The sequence below is a fragment of the Myxocyprinus asiaticus genome, chromosome 11, assembly GCF_019703515.2.
Source record: "Myxocyprinus asiaticus isolate MX2 ecotype Aquarium Trade chromosome 11, UBuf_Myxa_2, whole genome shotgun sequence".
Classification (NCBI taxonomy): Eukaryota; Metazoa; Chordata; class Actinopteri; order Cypriniformes; family Catostomidae; genus Myxocyprinus; species Myxocyprinus asiaticus.
The window spans coordinates 37,633,738-37,646,772 of record NC_059354.1 but is presented as its reverse complement, the minus strand read 5'-3'; the positions used below and the strand labels follow the sequence as shown (position 1 = coordinate 37,646,772).

General features: G+C 36.5%; 1 protein-coding gene across 1 annotated transcript in view; it reads right to left on the bottom strand.

Moving 5' to 3' along the window:
- The window catches only part of LOC127448473 (low-density lipoprotein receptor-related protein 1B-like), a 508,438-nt gene that overhangs the window by 71,373 nt on the left and 424,030 nt on the right, over nucleotides 1-13,035 (bottom strand). Inside the window, exons 58-65 of the mRNA XM_051711016.1 lie at nucleotides 9,318-9,499; nucleotides 8,697-8,896; nucleotides 7,901-8,089; nucleotides 5,713-5,861; nucleotides 5,507-5,600; nucleotides 3,608-3,724; nucleotides 2,423-2,542; nucleotides 1,204-1,323 (exon numbers count right to left, since the gene is read on the bottom strand). Coding sequence (XP_051566976.1) covers nucleotides 1,204-1,323; nucleotides 2,423-2,542; nucleotides 3,608-3,724; nucleotides 5,507-5,600; nucleotides 5,713-5,861; nucleotides 7,901-8,089; nucleotides 8,697-8,896; nucleotides 9,318-9,499 — 1,171 coding nt within the window. The remainder of the gene's footprint in view (nucleotides 1-1,203; nucleotides 1,324-2,422; nucleotides 2,543-3,607; nucleotides 3,725-5,506; nucleotides 5,601-5,712; nucleotides 5,862-7,900; nucleotides 8,090-8,696; nucleotides 8,897-9,317; nucleotides 9,500-13,035) is intronic.

Below are 13,035 nucleotides of genomic sequence, written 5' to 3'. Positions count from 1 at the left end.
ACTATGTGCAATACACAGTTTGGTCTTTTTTATATTTATCCAACTCATCCAACCTCTTCTGCCATTTCATTCCTCTGGAAAAACAAACAAAAAAAAAAACATTTGCACTGTACATAAAAGATTTGTATTTTGCACTTTACATAACAGATTTGTATTAGATTTGCACTACGTATGTGTATGTGTGTATGTATGTATGTGTGTGTGTATGTACGTATGTCTATAATTATTTTTTATTTTTTATTATTATTTATGTCTTGCTGCTGTTTTTGTATTGTTGTACACTGGAAGCTCCTGTCACCAAGACAAATTCCTTGTATGTGTAAGCATACTTAGCAATAAAGCTGATTCTGATTCTGATAATATACAGTCTCAAAGTTTGTAGTAAAACAATCATAAACTGTGTAATTTTAATTATGCTACCTCATCTGTCAGCATGATGCTGGTGAATCATGTTGTCTCTTTGTACGTTACTTCGTTGTTTTGGTCGATGCTTGCTCGCTCGCGTCCCTATGGAGTATGAGCATGAGTGCGAGCAAAAGGTAGCTGGCTGCAGTTCACTTAATGGCCACAGGTCTCATTAATAACAAGAGTTTCTGAATCTTACATACTGCAACTTTAAGTATAACTATGAATAGGGGAAGTATTATAATGTATTATAACTGTAGTTATAATTATTTTTGAGAAGTTATAAATTATTATAAGGTGTATTATTGAATAGAGTATAATGCCTGTATAATGCTTTTACAATGCATTATAAATATGGGCTTCATAGAAAGTGTTACCAAAAATTATTGTAATAAAACAAGGTACACTGCTTATTAGTCCAATATAGTCTATATACAAAATTACTTGCAGCAAAATACGTCCAGCAGACCCTTTGAAATTGTTTTGTCAGTGCATCTGCACTTTACATGTCTGGAACACATAGCCGGGGAAGACTGCAATATGTGAGGCCACCACTGATGTGCACCTGTCAAACTAAATCAGGCATTCAGGCAACACAACAGGCCCAGGGGAATTGTTACAAGCCACAGCTAATAAAAGCCGAGTGGTTCATGATTAAAACTGGCCTCACTCCATCAGAGAGAGATAAGACAGCAGTAGCATACAGAATTGGCATTAGCCCCAATCAGACTTTCAGACAGGCCTGTGCATGTGGCCGACGAGCCTCTGATTTGTGAATAATAACTGTGGCTTACTCACCACAATTGGCCTCATCAGAGCCGTCAGCACAGTCTGGGTCTTCGTCGCAGACCCATAGCTTGGAAATGCAGTGCATGGTGGCCTTGCACTGGAACTGGTCTGGTGAACATGTGCTCTCAGCTGGAACATCATTAGCAAGTTATTTACTAGGCCATCAAAGAGTCATATGAAGAGTTTGAGAGAAAACAAACAAAAAATACTTGTACGGTATAGGTCAAACATTCCTATGAACGTTTTTCAATAAAGAATGTATGAGACATCCTCACTTTTTCTTTTTTTTTTTTACATTATAACAAGGTCTTGTGCAAATAACTTTACATATATTCAATGGCAGAACTTACAGCCAATTCAAGGTACCAGCATACATTTTATCTGCATGTGTGTTACCTGTTTAAATTGTTAGTTCACCCAAAAATGAAAAGAATGTCTCATTTACTTGCCCCCATGTCATTCCAAACCTGTATGACCTTCTTCAGTTGAACACAACAGGAGATGATAGGCAGAATGTTTGGAAGTGGCAGCCTCAGTCACCATTCACTTTTATTGTATGGAGAAAAAAAAAAATGCAAAGGAAGTGAATGGTGACTGAGGCTGTCAGTTCCTAACATCCTGCCGTAACATGACCTTTTGTGTTCCATGGAAGAAAATCATATGGGTTTGAAATAACATGAGGGTGAGTATATGATTAATACATTTCTTCTCATAATCTCAGTAACCCCATGCAGTTCCATCATGAACCCTTAGGGGTTCATCATGGTGTTCAGCAGGCAACCCTGCTGAACACATTGAGCTACAGGAACTCTACCATTACCATTACCATTTACCTTAGGAACAATAACGACCCAGGACTGGAAGAAATGACAGCCTAGAAATGTTAGTCATAGCAGTAACATGCTGAGTTCAAATGGGGAATGATATACACCTTTCCACTCAAGGTGACTCACTGACAAGTATTGCTACCTTTCCCAAGATAGGGCCTTTTCTCTCGGGAATACCTACAGTAATAAGCACCTGGCTATCCTTTTAGCTTCAACTTGGTTTGGTGGGATAAAAGCCACATTCGATATCTGTCATTCTGGATCATTTAATTTATCTGGGATAAGCCAAATGTGGCACAGTTCACCAAATTCTGTCACAACACCCTTCCGTTGAAGAGAATGATGCCCCTTTTTGGCAGTGCTTAATAGAGGAAGCAAAAAAAAGTCAAGACGTTTCTTACGACAGTCTGTTTCATCTTCACCATCCCCACAGTCGTCCTGTCCGTTGCAGCGAAGATTTAAAGGTATACACTTCTGCTTTCTGGTGCACTTGAACTGGCCTGACAGACAGATGTATGTATCTGCAAATGGGGGGAATAATTATAGGGAATCAGTGAGACAATTGCTCTACTACTAAATCTAGTGAGCTGCCTACGGAGGTAGCATTTTAAGGCATCGTAATGCTGCCTTGTAAGGTGCCATCTTTTCAAAAAATTCCAAGGCAGCATCACATGTACCCTTTGTACCCTAGAAGACAATCTCAGTGAATACATAAATCAGAGATGTACAATGAATATCTGATTGTGAATAACTTATATTTTATACTATAACTTATACTATTAAAAAGTAACAATAAAAGCAGTGCTGTGTAATTAAAATCAATTTATTTTACTCAATATTCACATGTGATTTGTATTTATTTATGCTTATTAGAACACCATGCCTTAAGCTTAGCAACATGCTGTTAAACTTGGTGCTATTTTTGTGGTGCACCGAATTGCTGCCTACAGTATGTAGGGCATATCAAATGGATAATTAATACATTTCCGTAATGTAATAAATAAAGTTTTCTAAGAAGGCAGCTGCCTATGTAGGCAGTAGATAGTGTGGTAGCTCATTAGGTTTTAAAACTGAGCTAATACTATATGTATTCTTTGTGAGATAACATCATTAGGTACAGTATCAGGAATAGAGACATCGAGATTCCAGTCAAATTCAATTCCTTTCAAATGGATTATTCAGAGATGGAATGCAATACGAATAGAACTAAGATGAGAGCAGAAACAATATTATTTGCGTTAAAAGCACTAAACCTCTTGAATCTTAAATCACTGTTGGTCCAAAAAAATCCCAATTACAATGGTTAGAAGACAAAATACTCTGTACTTTTTTCTAATACTCCTAAAGTGGATATTGATCGTTTGACAGCAACAAGAGTCTTGTATAATTGAACATACAGAGAAAGCTGTGCTAAAGAAGATTTGTTGCTGATGAAAATTCAAGTCTGATTTTCTTGCTTGTGCATTCTGCATACCCTACGGGAACTGGATTCTACAAGGAGCGTCACACAGAGAAAATAAAGCACTGGATCTGTCGATAAGAACATGGCATTTAAGAACAGCTTTCATATGTATTATTTTGCTCACCACAATTTGCCTCATCCGAGTTGTCCCCACAGTCATTCTCTCCATCGCAGATGAAGGGAGGTAAGGCGCAAAGGCCAGTGCCACACTGGAAACGCCCAGGCTGGCATTTGAATTCCGCTGCAAAAATGATGATTAACAGTGAACTCCTGAGGATTCAAAGCAATTTGTGCATAGCTGTGTGTTTTTAAACCGTAGTTGTGTGAGGTCTCCTGAAATGGGCGAGTCAACCCACGTTCCAATATTCCACTAAAAGCTTCTCTATGATATTTAATGCCCCTTGGCCTTTATCGAACAACAGAGGTTCCACCTGTTAACAGCAGCCATCTGCAGCCTGTCATTTTCTATTAGTTCCAGCTGTACTGCTCATATGAATCACCAAGCTACAAAGTGAACTCTAAAAGTGCATTGGGAGATAAAAATGAAAGAGCAAAAGTTCATTCGTTCTCAAAACTTACAGGTCAGTCTAGCCTGTAGCTGTTAAGAAGTTAATCTCCATGTATAATAACTTCGACATCAAGGGGTGAGTAATATATATATATATATATATATAAAAAAAAATCATAATATTTTGTAATTATTTTGCAATATACAGTATATATTGTAAATAACCTGCCAATATTTTAATATATCTATTCAAAACTCTGATTCAATAATTTGTTTGTGTCAGTCAAAAATGTATACAGATTACAAACTTAATATATAGTCTAGATCAGGGGTTCTCAACCATTTTCAGGCCAAGGACCCCTTGTTAAGCAGAGAGATGGAGCATATTGTTTAAAAATTGAATGTTGCATTTTATGCCTATAAAAACATGTATTGTGCCATATTATTGTATTTACATATTTGATGTTTACATTGCAAAGCCATTAAAATAATCATGAAATTATGTACAGCAGGGGTCTGAAATATAATTTCATTATATTTTATGAGAATAGTTATGTTTCTTCTTATTTTTAATATCAGTTATCTACACTGACCCCAAATTCTGTGTTATATTTGATGTAGTTTAGTTAATGTTTATTGCATTATTTTAATTTCACATGTGTTACCCTGATGGTATTTAGTGTTTGTGTGAGTGACACTGAGCACCGTCTCTACATGTTTATTGTCCATTGCTCCTGGAAGGGCCACTATTGATGAACTTCATGTCATCATGTGCACGTCTGTAATTACTACGGTGATTAACAATGCATTATAAAGTGAAAAGCAGACTTTTACAGTTTCAGAAGCTTAATATATTAAGTTTATCATTTAATAATATAAACGGCGGTACTGCACCGTAAAATATACCGTAAAAACAACAGTGTTAAACTGTAAAATTGACAGGTTGTTCCATAAAGTTGTTTACATTTTTACTGTATTTTGTACATAATTACTTTGGTAACCACAGCTGGCAGATTTTTTTTTTTTTTTTTTTTTTTTGTAAAAACAACTGGATTTTTCTTTTTTTTTTTTTTTGTTTTTTTTTTTTACAGTGAACTTTTATGAGGTTACTGACATGATTGGAGTCTTCATCTCATGAAAATGGTCAATTTTAATACATATATTTCAAAATTACTGTTCATTTCTTTAGGAGTAAAACTTTGTAATGAGGAAAAATGACTGGAGTCATCTTCTTGAATGTGTTGACTATTAAGGACATAGCCTATGCCGGCTTGATAATCTCAGCGGTAACTATTTATTACACAAATTAAGCTATTGTTCTGAAAGCAAAAAGCAACAAAAAAAAAAAAAAAATACAAAAAAAAATAACTGTAGTCTGTCAACCGTGTGCAAGTGAGTCATTATTACGAGTGCCAATGGTAGATCAAACAATAATAAGCTGACCGCCTGCGGTACCACCGTGGACCCCCTATGGGTCACGGACCCTTGGTTTAGATGGATAAGATAAACACTCACGACAGTCTGCAGGCTCATCAGATCCATCGCCGCAGTCATCTACTGTATCACATTTCCACCAGAATGGGATGCATTCATCTGTTCCACAGCGAAACTGCAAAGAAGTCCACCATGTAGAAAAGGTCAATCAATTGTGCACAACACAAACTGGAACAAGCCTTGCTGTTCCATCTAATGACAATGAATTAGCATTTTGGCAAACACACCTGGCTGGCTGTGCAGTTGGACATGCAGGTCTTGTTATCGGCAGCCAAGTAGAAGTTAGTTGGGCAGGCACACTTATGACCTCCACCGGGAGACAGTAAACACAAGTGGCTACACCCTCCATTGGCCACTTGACACTGGTGCTTGGGGACTGTCACATAAAAAAGGGGCAGAAATGACTTGTTTTCTGAATTGAAAATAATGAAACGGAAATTTACTAAGAATAAATTGTGGCTACTGATAGCAGTTTATTTGCTCATGCAGTTTGCGTCGATTTAACATAAGGAATTAAGCAAATCAGCTAATGGCACAGATATGCCCAAATTGTAGAGCTAAACACAAGGTGCATGGGGCAGTTCCTTATTTTACAGGCCGGTTCTGGGAACATACCTAACAGACTACCAAAATCTGGCATACAATTTTGCACAGCATTGTTTCGCAAACATCTTTTTTAAACAGAATTAAATTTTCCGCAGGTGGTAATTGGTACTAGACAAATAATGCTGACTTTTGTGGAAAAAAGCGTAATCTACAATAAGCCTAATTTATATTGAAAGGAGGCATATTTGCACTAAAAATAATGTCTTCAATGAAATACACCTGGCACAGCACTGTACCAGTACAGATAATCACTGGGTTAAACTGGATTGTGGGTGTTTAGCAAATAAGATACAGGTTAACACTTAAGTAGTGCAACTGGAGAACCAGCCTGATCTCATTAATATACGTAGCAATATGTACGTTAATATTTGTAACATATAAACGTACATGTTTGTACTTTTGGATAGACACTAAAATGTATAATATGGATGTTTGAAAGGATCTAAAACGTAAACACTTTTACATATTTACAGCTTTAGAAACGTAAAATATTGACGAATCCATTACAAACATATCTGAATACACAAATCAATTATAAATACTGTATATTTAAAAATTTTTACTGTTATAGATATTTTAGATCCCTTAACCCAACCCCAACCTCTAAACATAACCACATTTCAACAATATAAAAACATGTAACAAGTGGATTAATGTACAGTAGCAATCATTTTGATACAGTATATTAATTTATATATATTTTACAGCCGCTAATCCCACACCTACTCCTAAACCTAACCATAACCATTTATTAAGCATATAAAACACGTAACAGACAGATAAATGTAATCACAATAATTTATTCAGAAAAATGGCAAAATTCAGTACAAAAGTAGACCAAAGGGTGATGCGCTGCATCTGATGTGCTCCCTGACAGCATACAATAGCATTGTGGAGAGTAGAATTTAAATTATTAATCGCTGTAAACCTTCTCCTGATTCACTCTATAACGGCGCTGTCATTTTCATCGTTTTCCATCACAGAATACGGCATGTTGCAAACAGTCACGAGACACTTGAGAACCAATGAGCATTCAACATCACTGCAGTAAAACCGCTGGTCGTAATGCTCGAGGCGGCAATTTTTTAATTTTGAAAACAAAACCAACCAACACGGGTTGACAGTTACGGCAGGCACGACGGCGCTGTGGCAGATGGATTGGAGATGGAGATAGTTGAATAAAAGGCTTGAATTTGTGTTTGTTCTTCACAGAAAGCAGTCTGAAGATTTGGATTATAGTTAACAAATTTATGGATTAATTTTATTATTGTTTTATGGTGTTTTTGTGGTTTATTTTGCTTTTTGGCATATTCTGAAAACTCCTTTTATGTCCCATGGCAAACAAAAATAAAATTAAATGTTTAATAAATGATTAAACGATTACAAATTATTATTATTATTATTTTAATTTTTTTTGTAAAAGTGATAAATTTGTATTTATTAAAATGTTGTATAGGGCAGCAGAAATCACATAGAGGTGAATGCAACCATTAAAATGTCATATTACAATGTTAACTGCATTAAATTATCATTGATTATAAATTGATTATAAATTAAATGTAATTAACCTCAATATTAATCAGTTCAAACAGTACAAGTAAAATATATAAAAACATACATAAATTATGATGTTTAGATGCTGTCAATACGTCAGTACTGTACGTTTCGGTGTCTATGCAAACGTAAAAGAATGTATGTTTGCTAGAACCACACTTTATGTAAGAATACATACGAATTCTCTTGAGATCACGTTGGGAAAATTCATCGCAAAGTTCAAAATGAATATACCGTAAATCTTAAAGTCTTTACCTTCCGGCTGGCGCAGAGGATGGTAGACAATGACAGATTTAATCGCATGCCAGGAATTTATGAGGTCAACAGCATTGGCACCGGTGGTCTTGTGGGCTCGACGGAGAGATTTGGACTTTCCGTCAGTCCAGTAAATGAAGTCCTCAAACAGCGTGAGCCCCATCACACCCTGGATGTGGTCATGAGGAACTGAGGTACACATTAAAGTGAAATTACTACACATTAAAGCTCAAGTCATTACCCAACATCTTTCAGATTCACCTCCTTTTCAATCCTAAAGTGAAAGATAGACTGCAAGGCCAAAAGAATGTAGACAACAGAACACCACGCCCATATATTAACACCATGGGCATTAACATGAAGTTGGTGCTCAATTTGCTTTTATAACAGCTTCCACTCTTCTGTGAAGACTTCTCACAAGATGTTGGAATATGGCTGTGTGAATTTGCTCCCATTCAAACACAAGAGTGTCAGTGAGGTCAGGTCATTGATTTAGGGCGAAGAGTCCTGGCTCACAGTCTGCGTTCTAAATCATCCCGAAGCTGTTCAGGGGTTTTTGTTTTGAGTTTTACGCTGGCCAGTCAAGTTCTTGGGTACACTTACAAATGTGTCCTTACATTTGTAAGTACAATGATAGATCTCTTTTGCTGTCACACTGTAGAATATCTTGAGCTCATGGTCAATTTCAGCCTCATGTTTTACAGTAAAATGGCTTTATTGCTGTTTTTTTATACAATTCTGCCTTCATTGTTTACTAATCCAATACATAAAAAGAAGTAAATTAAATTGTTCGCACCTCTGTGCCTCTGTGAACCATCCATGTTGGCAAAAAGGATGTGATTATCATCTGCCCAGTAGATTCTCTTGTTTGTGTAGTCAATGGTCAGAGCTGAAGGGCTGTAGATATCTTTGTTCACAATAACTCTTTGGCCTTGGCCGTCCATACCAACACGACCGACGTGAGGATTTTCACAGCAGTCAATCCAGAACACATACCTGAGGGATAGAGAGTGACCCTCATTCACCAGCTTCAAATATTATGAGACATGTCCTTGTCCTAGTTGTTTCAAGTAGAAATTAACTATTCCTATTGATCTGTGGGCCTATCTATTAATTCCTTCTCCTCCCTGGACTGCACTGAAAAGAAACATCTTACTCTGTATTTTGGAGGAAAAAACTTTCTCAATTTAAGAATAAACCTCACTAACTTTTGGTAAAATTTATCTGAAAACAACACCTAGTATCTTCTCTCATTTTGCTTCTCAGGTACAGGTAAATGTATCTTGTTAAAGATGTTAAGATATCGATAACTTCACTGGAAAGCAAGACAAAAATACTCAGTAAGAAAATTGTTTTTGAAGTGTCATGATGAAAAGTAGAAAGCAGGATGTGCAAATTTAATCTGTTGACAATATACCCGGTTTGAGCATCCAGAGCCAGGTCAGTGGGGTTTTTCAGGCCAGAGCTCACTATGATAGTGGGATATAAACCATTGGATTTAGACACCTCCAGTGTCTTTCTCTCCACATCGCACCAGTACAAGTTCTTTCCAATCCAGTCCACAGCCAGTGCACTGGGCACAGCTGTTCTGTGAACAATCTATTAAAAACAAACAAGAGAAATTCAGATCTAACAGGAACTATAAGCTTCATCGTCAAGAGATTTTTTTATTTATTATTTTGAGAGGCACCAATGGTAGTCCTTCAGTGGTAATCCACTTGGTGCTCTAGGCGAGATAAGACATGAAACACTTTTATAAAACATGTCTGGCTAGTGGTACAGTTTTTGTTAATGCTTAATTTTTGCTTAGTCACATAATGTCATTGCACTGAACAAGTAGGATTACAGTAGGGTACAATGGGGCTAAAGGCAACCCTTAAGGAAATGTTGCTTTTTTTTCTGGTCAAAAAAAGTGTCAAGGTCAAAAAACTTTATTTTTATTGAATATTGATTCACATAGATGTTACCAACACATCTATGTGATATGTGGCTTAAGAATATAAAATATTAAAATGTTTAAGTAATGAAAAGGGTTTTTGCCTTACGCACTTAGGACACTTTGCTGTCCGAACGTAAACAATTCTTACAAGCTGTCATTACAAGACATGAAATGCTTGATATGAGACATAATATAAGATCTTCTCTACCATCATCATCTACAGGTGCATCTCAATAAATGAGAATGTCGTGGAAAAGTTCATTTATTTCAGTAATTCAACTCAAATTGTGAAACTCGTGTATTAAATAAATTCAGTGCACACAGACTGAAGTAGTTTAAGTCTTTGGTTCTTTTAATTGTGATGATTTTGGCTCACATTTAACAAAAACCCACCAATTCACTATCTCAAAAAATTAGAATACATCATAAGACCAATAAAAAAAAACATTTTTAGTGAATTGTTGGCCTTCTGGAAAGTATGTTCATTTACTGTATATGTACTCAATACTTGGTAGGGGCTCCTTTTGCTTTAATTACTGCCTCAATTCGGCGTGGCATGGAGGTGATCAGTTTGTGGCACTGCTGAGGTGGTATGGAAGCCCAGGTGTCTTTGACAGTGGCCTTCAGCTCATCTGCATTTTTTGGTCTCTTGTTTCTCATTTTCCTCTTGACAATACCCCATAGATTCTCTATGGGGTTCAGGTCTGGTGAGTTTGCTGGCCAGTCAAGCACACCAACACCATGGTCATTTAACCAACTTTTGGTGCTTTTGGCAGTGTGGGCAAGTGCCAAATCCTGCTGGAAAATGAAATCAGCATCTTTAAAAAGCTGGTCAGCAGAAGGAAGCATGAAGATGAAATACGAAACTTGCTCTCATCTGAAAAGAGGACTTTGGAACACTGGGCAACAGTCCAGTTCTTCTTCTCCTTAGCCCAGGTAAGACGCCTCTGACGTTGTCTGTGGTTCAGGAGTGGCTTAACAAGAGGAATACGACAACTGTAGCCAAATTCCTTGACACATCTGTGTGTGGTGGCTCTTGATGCCTTGACCCCAGCCTCAGTCCATTCCTTGTGAAGTTCACCCAAATTCTTGAATCGATTTTGCTTGACAATCATAAGGCTGCGGTTCTCTCGGTTGGTTGTGCATCTTTTTCTTCCACACTTTTTCCTTCCACTCAACTTTCTGTTAACATGCTTGGATACAGCACTCTGTGAACAGCCAGCTTCTTTGGCAATGAATGTTTGTGGCTTACCCTCCTTGTGAAGGGTGTCAATGATTGTCTTCTGGACAACTGTCAGATCAGCAGTCTTCCCCATGATTGTGTAGCCTAGTGAACCAAACTGAGAGACCATTTTGAAGGCTCAGGAAACCTTTGCAGGTGTTTTGAGTTGATTAGCTGATTGGCATGTCACCATATTCTAATTTTTTGAGATAGTGAATTGGTGGGTTTTTGTTAAATGTGAGCCAAAATCATCACAATTAAAAGAACCAATGACTTAAACTACTTCAGTCTGTGTGCATTGAATTTATTTAATACACGAGTTTCACAATTTGAGTTGAATTACTGAAATAAATGAACTTTTCCACGACATTCTAATTTATTGAGATGCACCTGTAACAACGGATATATAGCCGTGCAATTGACAAGACCGTACTTTCAGTAGTAATTTCAGCTAGACATTTAAAATGTCAACATTTGAATAAATCAGCACTGAACGCACATGGGACATCAAACTTCTATCAGATCTTCAGAGTAGCTGCAATCTTCTCATATACAGTACATGAGTATATGATGGCTAAAATCTTCTTTATAGACATTATTGAAGAGCATTATTTATGGCAAGTGTTCTAAATGGTGGCTAACAACTGGATTTTGGTAATCACACCATATAAGATCAAATGAGAGTGGCTAAGCATGCCAACTTCATGATTGGTATGCAACATAGTATATAAAATTTGGTCTATAATTTATTAATAGACAAAACTGCTCATTAAACCACACCAAAGGCACTTCCGAAGGCATCATGCCTAACATAATGAAACACTGCAGTGCAAGACTCTTATTCATGAGTTATTATATTAAAGTATTACAGTGATCAAACCCATAGTGTATCATTTCCACAATCCAAACTCAGGGAATTGCTGCTAGGGGCTGTCTTATAATTTGCTCCTGGCTTCAGTTTATCAATTGTGTAAAATAATGAATTTGAAGTCTGTAAAAAGATGCTGATTATGTGGCAATAAGTATGTAAGTCACAGTCTCAGCATTGGAAGACATTTGTAATCTGATAATTCTTTTCCAACTTTTTAAAGTTCAAACAAGAGTTTGCAATAATTAATCATAATTCAATACTTACAAAACATAAAATGTCAATTCAGTGTCTGATTAAAAAGTTCAAGTATTTACATCTGTTAGATGCTTTTATTCAAATGACTCACATTGAATTTAAGGTATACCTTTAATCATCTTAACTGATTGATCAGTAACTTGTTTTATGCGCAACAACAATAGTGCAATAGTGATAGCAATGGACCTGTATCAATTCGGTGTAAGATTATCATTATATCTCCAGCTAATAATGGGTAAAGGTCTCTTACCTAAACATATTGTACTGCCTCGCATTGTCTCTATTTCAAATGTTCTATAGATTACACCCCAAAATGGTAATGAATTTCAAATGGCTTTAGCTAGTGCTGAACAGTGGTGATAAATCAGGAGGGTGCAAAACTATGTAATGAAGCCAAATTAGGTTTTCGGCCCTTCAATGAAGCTAATGAGATGGGAAAAATTGTTGCTCAGCAGGTAAGTAGCAGAGATGTGCATCTGAGCATTAACCATGTGACCTTACTGAGTCCCTCAAATAAAGCAAAAATGAACAATCTATGGCTGTATGGCTTTTAAACAGAACAATTTATTTAGATATTCAGATGTTGACTTTAAACAACACCATTGCATCCTCCTGTAAATATATTATTTAATACAGTAACTTGTCCAGACCACTTAGCATTGTTGTCACTTCTTATTTGGTCTCAGCCTTCAACAGCATGCCCACAATCCATTCACTAACCATTTGATCATGACACAACTTCCAGGAGTAAGGGCACACAGTCTTTTTTTATTTGTATTTTTTTTTATCATCAGTCTCCCTGGAAACAAAGTCATTTTTACTTTTAACATTTTAAGTTACCAGGCTAA